The sequence below is a fragment of the Otolemur garnettii genome, unplaced genomic scaffold (assembly GCF_000181295.1).
Source record: "Otolemur garnettii isolate 467f Iridium unplaced genomic scaffold, OtoGar3 scaffold00099, whole genome shotgun sequence".
Taxonomy (NCBI): Eukaryota; Metazoa; Chordata; class Mammalia; order Primates; family Galagidae; genus Otolemur; species Otolemur garnettii.
In genome coordinates, this window is record NW_003852494.1 from 3968518 (window position 1) to 3976017 (window position 7500).

The window sequence follows — 7500 nt, forward strand, 5'->3', positions numbered from 1 at the left end:
TGTTTGGCGGGTCCGGGCTGGGGATTCGAACCCGACAGCTTAGGTGTACGTGGCTGGCGCCTTAGCCGGTTGAGCTATAGGCGCCGAGCCTATCCACATGTATTCTTAATAAGCCAGCCAGGAAGTTCACACGTGTAATCCCAGCACTCTGGGAGGTCCAGGCAGGAGGATCACTTAAGGCTAGGAGTTTGACACCAGCCTGGGCAACATAGAGAGATATTATCTCCATGAAAAATAAAAATTAGCCAGGCATGGTGGTGCACACTTGTAGTCCCTGCTACTCTGGAGGCTGAAGCCAAGAGGATCTCTTGGGCCCAGGAGTTCACAGCTGCAGTGAGCTGTGATCACACCATTGCACTCCAGCACAGGGTACCCTGTCTCTAAAAAAATATGCAAGTAAATAATAAAGCGTATGTATCCATAATATTGTATCATCCAGTGTGATGATACAATAATACGTTTCTTTTGTCTTGAGACACTAAGTTTGTGGCAATTAGTTATAGCACCACAGGACATGAACACAACCTGTAACCTTCAGTTCTTTTTTCTTTCTCTTCTCTCAATGAAGTCAAATCGATGTTGGGGGATGGTTCTTGCCTTGACCTGACCACAGAGAATTCAATACTGCCCCTGTATCAACTAAAAAGGCTCTTCAAGGAAGTCATCTCCTTCACCTTCTCTCAGCACCGATGCTCCTCAAATTCCTACAAGGCTCAGTGCCTCCCTGACCTCATCTCCCCTCCTTCTTCCTCCCTCACTTATTCTGCTCCAGCCACACTGACCTTCTTTTGTGTTTCATTTGTTTTAGACAAGGCCTCACTGTCACCCTGGCTAGATTGTATCATCTTGACTCACTGTAACCTCAAAGTCCTGGGCTTAAGCAAGCCTCTTGCCTCAGCTTCCCAAGTAGCTAGGACTAAGGCTTGGCTAAGTTTTCTATGTTTATAGAAAGGGGGTCTCACTCTTGCTTAGGCTGGTCTTGGAACTCCTGACCTCAAGCAATCCTCCCAACTAAGCCTCCCAGAGTGCTATGATTCAGAGTGCTGTGGCTCACACCACCTGACCCTCTTTGTGTTCCCTAAACATACCAAGCACACTTCTGCCTCAGGATCTTTTTTTTTTGAGACAGAGCCTCAAGCTGTCCCCCTGGGTAGAGTGCCATGACTTCACTGCTCACAGCAACCTCCAACTCCCGGGCTCAAGCGAGTCTCCTGCCTCCGCCTCCCAAGTAGCTGGGACCACAGGAACCCGCCAGAATGCCCAGCTATTTTTTTTTTTTTTTTTTTTGGTTGCAGCCATTATTGGTTGGCAGGTCCGGGCTAGATTCGAACCCGCCACCTTAGATGTATGTGGCTGGCGTCTTAGCTGCTTGAGCCACAGGCGCCAAGCCCTGCCTCAGGATCTTTGCACGTGCCACACTTTCTGCTTACCTTGCCTCTCCCCATCCCCAGATCTCAGCTCCAATGTCAACTCCCCAGGGAGGCCTTCCTGACTGCCCTATCTATGAGACCACCTCTCTAGCCAGTCTCTTTTCTGTCTACCTGTTTTATTTTCTCCATGGCACTTACCATATGCTGATTGTTTTTCTTTTTTTGAGACAGAGTCTCACTCCATTGCCCAGGTTAGAGTGCCATGGCGTCAGCCTAGCTCACAGCAACCTTAAATTCCTGGTCTCAAGTGATTCTTCTGCCTAGCCTCCCAAGTAGCTAGGACTACAGGTGCCTACCACCACTCCTGGCTAAATTTTTATTTTTAGCAGAGATGGGGTCTCTTGCTCAGGCTGGTCTCAAACTCCTCACCTCAAGTGATCCTCCCAGAGGGGTAGGGTTACAGGTTTGAGCCACTGTACCTGGCCTTATAAGCTTTTTTTTTTTTTTTTAAATCTATCTCCTCATGGGCTGGGCACAGTGGCTCATGCCTGTAATCCTAGCACTCTAGGAGGCCGAGGCAGGTGGACTGCCTGAGCTCACAGGTCTGAAACCAGGCTGAGCAAGAGGGAGAACTCATCTCTAAAATGGCCAGGCGTTGTAGAGGGTACCTATAGTTCCAGCTACTTGGGAGGCTGAGGGAAGAGAATCACTTGAGCCCAAGAGTTTGAGGTTGCTATGAGCTATGTCACCATAGCACTCTACCAAGGGCAACAAAGTGAGACTCTGTCTCAAAAAAATAAAAAAAAAATCTGCCTCCCCACAACTCCATCCCATAGAGTTGCCACTAACCACATGTAGTTGTTGAGCACCTGAAACATGGCTGGTCTAAGTGGAGATGTGGTAGAAATTAAATATGCACCAGATTTTGAAGGTATGGTAGGAAAAAAAAGAATGCAAAATATCTCACTGGTAATTCTTTATGTTGATTATGTATTAAAATGAAAATATTTTGTATATTCTGGATTCTATAAGATAGTATTAACCTCACCTATTTCTTTTTATCAACATGGCAAACCGTGTTATATTTCTATGGGATGGCACTACACTAAATGGTCAGACTGGTGAGGGCCAAAACCTCATGTCATGGCCACTGCTGTCTCCCTAGTGCCCAGAACCCTGCCTGGCACCTAGGAGGTAGTTAATAAATACGTCTGCTGAGTGAGGGAATGGACAACACAGGCTGTTCATATCGTATACAGCTGTATCAGCCCAGTATTGCTTTCTAAAATCTGTTACCTGCCTGATGCTGGAGATGAATGAGGTTTTGCTTTTCTCTGTATAGCTGGTGTCACCAGGGATGGCACTATGGCCCATCAGTAGGGCTGCAGATTGAGCAATGAGATAGAAAAGGATACGACTCTGGCCTGAGATTAAGTGATGAGTAGGAGTGACTGTGTGGGGTCTACTGGGAGGTGTAGGTGGGAGAGGGGGTTGTGAGCCTTATTTGTTCAAAGAGAGAGGGAGGTAGGGTGGGCAGACAGGACAAAACCAAGTACATGCTCAGATTTTTGTGGAAATACACCAAGAAGAGCCTTTGAGCTGCAGGAAAGACAAAAAAAAAAAAAAAAAAAAAAAAAAATCAGATGAATCCCTCTTCATTCCCAAGAATGCAAAGTAAAGGGCCCTAGGGCTGGGGTGGGATAAGAAGGATTTTGTCCCCAGATTTACGAAGTCTTTGGTGACATCTGCAAACAAGCCTGGGCCCTTAGCATGTGGGTGTTTACTTCCCAGCTGATGATTCTAGATGCAACAAGTGCATCTAGCTGAGAATTCCATCTGGCTTCAGGCCTAGTGGATTCTGGTAGCTGGAGGGGGTGTCTCCCACCATAGGCCATGGCAGAACTAAAGTCAGATGGTGGGGGTGAGACACAGGTGCCAGGACTACTGTGTGACCTGGGTGAAGCCCCTTAGTCCCTGTTAATAAGATGCAGTTGCACGAGCGGATTCCAAACATCCCTTCCCTCCTTGACCTTCTAGGAGAGAGGGAGGACTGTAGGGTAGGAGCAGAGATGCACCAATAGCAGCTTGCAGGCACCTCAGTTAAAAGTCTCCCTAGGCCTAAAAATAATAGTTAACACTTGCAAAGGTCTTGCTGGCTCTGTCCTATGCACTTTATATGTGTTAACTCCTTTAATCCTCACCATGATTCTGCAAGGTGCATACTATTACTCTATTTTACAGCTCAGAAAACTAAGGCACAGAAGAGCCTATGTGATTTGCCCAAAACCACACAGCCCACAAGTGGTGGGGTTTGAGTTGCAAAGTCCCTGCTCTTAGGAATCTTTAATTACCACAATGAAGCATATTCAAGCTCCCACCATGACCCTGCAAATGCTGCTTGACTCCAGGGAGCTTGAGTTTCCTTCCTGACCCCAGGGCATAGGGACCTAAGAGAACAAACACATTGAAACCTGGCAGTGGCGCTGTTAACCACTCACAGATCTATCCTCAGGATAAAGCTGCAGACCCCACTTTGGCCATTTTCCTTGAAAACACACAGATCGCCACACAGTGAGCTAGAGACCCACTCAGGCACCCTGATCTCTTCAGGAAAGGTGTTTCCTCCCATTCTCAGTCTGAAGAGTCTGCCAGGAGCATCCCTGAACTGAGGTCAGGGCAGGAAACCACACTTCTCCCACTTCCTTTTCCCCAGGAACTTCGTCTGGACTCCCCGCCCAGGGGGAGGCCCTGATTCAGACAGACTCCTGTCCCCAGGCCAAAGGCTTAGTCTTAAAGCTATTTCAAACTATCCCCTACTCCCAATTCAAACAGGCTAGGGAGGAGACGCGGGCTGGGACCCTCTCACCACTAACTTGGGACTTTTCCCTGTCTCCTCATCTGTACAATGAAGATCATTCCTACAGAATGATCATTCTGCCACAGAACTCTGTGAGGATTCAGGATAACATCAAGGCAGGGAAAGCAGCTCTGGGCTCAGGTTAATAAACTAGGGGAATCCTGGGAACAAAGTAGCAAATACGCACCCAGAGATTGAGCTCAATATAAGCTCAGTGGCTGGATGTCACATTGCCCTTGCTCTGGGGGGCTCTGAGGTAAGGATGAAGATGAGGGGCTGGTGTCATATCTTCTTGGATCGCACTGAAGGGCAGGGGACTCATTTTTGAAAAAGAAAGCACTTAACCTATATCATCCCATTTCATTCTTATATGATGATCTCCATTTGACAGGTGAGGAAATAAGAGCACAGACAGGTTAAGTAATTTATCCAATGTCACACAGCTATTAGATGGTAAAGGTGGTATTGGAATTCAGGTCTGTCTCCAGAGAACTGCTCTGAATCTCTTGGGTAGTATATGCTAGGGGCCTCCCTCCCTCACCCAGTCCAGTCTCCTCTTGTTTAGTCCCTGTATACACATATGTGCGCACCCACACTGGCCCAAAACTGTAGGACCCTTGGTTCCCAGCAGCCCCATTGCCTGGATGGGCAGACTGAGGCTGCTGCTCACCTTCTGATGCTTCCGCTCTTTCTCGATGCGGTCCATCCTCTCAAGGCGCAGACGGTCCAGCTCCAGGCGTAGCTCATCCAGCTCGGGAGCGACGTGGTGACGGCTGACCAGCACCTCTAGGATCTCCAGGACACGCACGACCTTGGGCATGAGGCGCGCGATGGACTCGCAACCGTGCTGGTCAATGACCCGCTCGAACTCGTGGCCCACGAGCGATGCGATGTCGTACACGTCCATGACGGTCAGCTCCGCCACGTTCTTCTCCAGCGCCGACTCGGCCTCTAGCGCCGACCCCCGTTCCTCCTCCATGGCGGTCTTCCCGGCCTCTTTCGCACCCCGCAAACTAGTGCAACTCCCAAACTTGCCACTGTCGAGGGCAGCGCCGGGCCGGGCCCACCCTGGCGCCACCAGCGGCCGCGCTCAGCCTGCCCGCGGGCGAGGGCGCACCGCGGCGGCCGGCGTCGGCATGGGCGGAGGCGGCGAACCTGAGCTGGAGGTCAGGGCGCCGGGCCGCGGGTTTGGGCGCCGGGCTCGGGCCCGAGCCTTTTCCCGAGTGGAGGGAGGGGGGAGGGGAAGGAGGAGGAGGAGGAGGCGAGGAAGGCGCGCGTGCGCAGGCCCGCGGCGCCTCCCAAGTTGGGAATCTGAGTTGGGCGCAATGGAGGCGCGGGGTCTAGCCAGTGAGGGGGCCCCGCGGCCGGCGGAAGCAGTTCTCGGCGAGGGGTACCTCCGCGCCGGTGTCTGGGAGGAAGGGCAGCTTGCGGCTCCTCCGGGAAACTTTGGCGACGGCGGTGAGGCCGGGTGGCAGGCTCCCCCCGCCGGGATGCCCAGCGCCCCGCCCCGATCCCGGCCTGGCAAGGGGAGCATCCGCCTTCCGCCGCCCGGGGGCGCCCTGGGGTTCCCAATCCACCGACTCGGCAGCGGCTCCTCCAAACGCCCCACTCCGGACCCCCGGGATGCGCAGCCCCCTCCCGCTAGCCGCTGACCCTCCTTCCGCTGGTCCTGGCTCCTCCTCCCCCACCCGCCGGGTAGGGGTCGTGGCGAGCCGGGAGGGGAGGCGGGTAAGGGACATTTGTCTCGCTGGACAATTCGCGGCTTCCCGGAGCTGCCCCTGCCTTGGACAGGGACGGAGGGGGCATGGGTGGACTCAGAGATGGGGCTTATCCTGGGACCAAAGGGGGGACCCCCGCCCGCTGACCCAGTCACCAGGAGGACCTGGTGGCGCCACGCTCTTCGCTCTTGGAGAGGCGCCAAGCGGGGGGCAGACGAGTCGAGGCGTTGGTTCTCTGTCCCTAAAGTCGCCGGGTACTCGGGCGGCCGAGCCACGTCCATTAGCGGCTCCCTGTGACATAAACAGCAGTTCACAGTGGAGCGAAGCTGGCATTTGCATCGTGGCACCACCAATTTTTCTTATCCCAAGTCCTCTATTCTTTCCGCACTGGCTAGATCCACATGTGCATCGGATCCTGTCCCATCCCCAGAAAAGCCTTCCCTGAACCCACAAGCCCAGGGCGCCTTCCTGTTCCCTCACGCAGGAGTCAGGGACCCTCTGCAAACCCCATCAAAATTGCTCTTAGTGTCCTGTGTTTCGACCGTGTGGACAAACATGCCTCCACCATCTGTTAGCTCGTTGAAGGCAGAAAGAAATCTGAAGGCCCTAATGGCCAAAAGCACACCCTGAGCTTACACACATTGATTAACATTGAAAAAAAAACAAAAGTCTAAAATGTATTATTTGCTTTACACTAAAAAAATATGTAAGTGCTTTACAAATATTACTTATTTAGGCTCGGTGCCAGCCACATACACGGAGGCTGGCGGATTCCAGCCCACCTGGGCCAGCTAACTAACAATGACAACTACCCAAAAAAAGAAGAGCCAGCCTATAGTCCCAGCTACTTGGGAGGCTGAGGCAAGAGAATCACTTAAGCCCAAAAGTTAGAGGTTGCTGTGAGCTGTGACGTCACAGCACTCTAGATGTAGTGGAACTGTGTCTCAAAAAAAAAAAAAAATTATTCATTTAACCCTTACTCCACAGGTTCCCAAAGAGTGGTCTAAGGAATGCTGAGAGTCTCCAGTAACCAGAGTGTCTCTGCAAGGTTGTCACTTTCTGTAGCTCTCTCCTTCCCAATGTGTGGCTGTGTTCTTCATATACTTGATATGAATCAGGAGAGACTGAATGCAGAGGCAGATTTGAGGATCCAGCTCTCTTCTGATTAGCTAGGCATTAGAGACTTGCAAAACCATGAAACAGTGCTACTGTTCACAGTATATTTTGTTTGTTTATTTTGGAGCATAGAGCTATCTTTTAAAAATATTGCTGGGTATGGTGGCTCACACCTGTTATCAAGCACTCAGGGAGGCTGAGGCTGGAGGATCGCTTGAGCTCAGGAGTTCGAGACCAGCCTGAGCAAGAGTGAGACCCCATCTCTACTAAAAATAGAAAAACTAGCTGAGTGTTGTGGTGGGTTCCAGCTACTCAGGAGGCTGAGGAAAGAGGATCACTTGAACCCAGAAGTTTGAGGTGGTTGTGAGCTATGACGTTACAGTACTCTACCCAAGGTGATGGAGTAAGATTCTGTCTCAAAAAAGAAAAGAAAAAAGAA

At 51.3% G+C, this 7500-nt stretch overlaps 1 protein-coding gene across 1 annotated transcript in view; it reads right to left on the reverse strand.

The window, feature by feature from the left end:
- Positions 1-5451, reverse strand: part of RILPL1 (Rab interacting lysosomal protein like 1) — a 46640-nt gene extending 41189 nt beyond the window's left edge. The window contains exon 1 of the mRNA XM_003796025.2: positions 4898-5451. Coding sequence (XP_003796073.1) covers positions 4898-5206 — 309 coding nt within the window. The 5' untranslated portion in view covers positions 5207-5451. The remainder of the gene's footprint in view (positions 1-4897) is intronic.
- Between the last annotated feature and the right edge of the window lie 2049 nt (positions 5452-7500).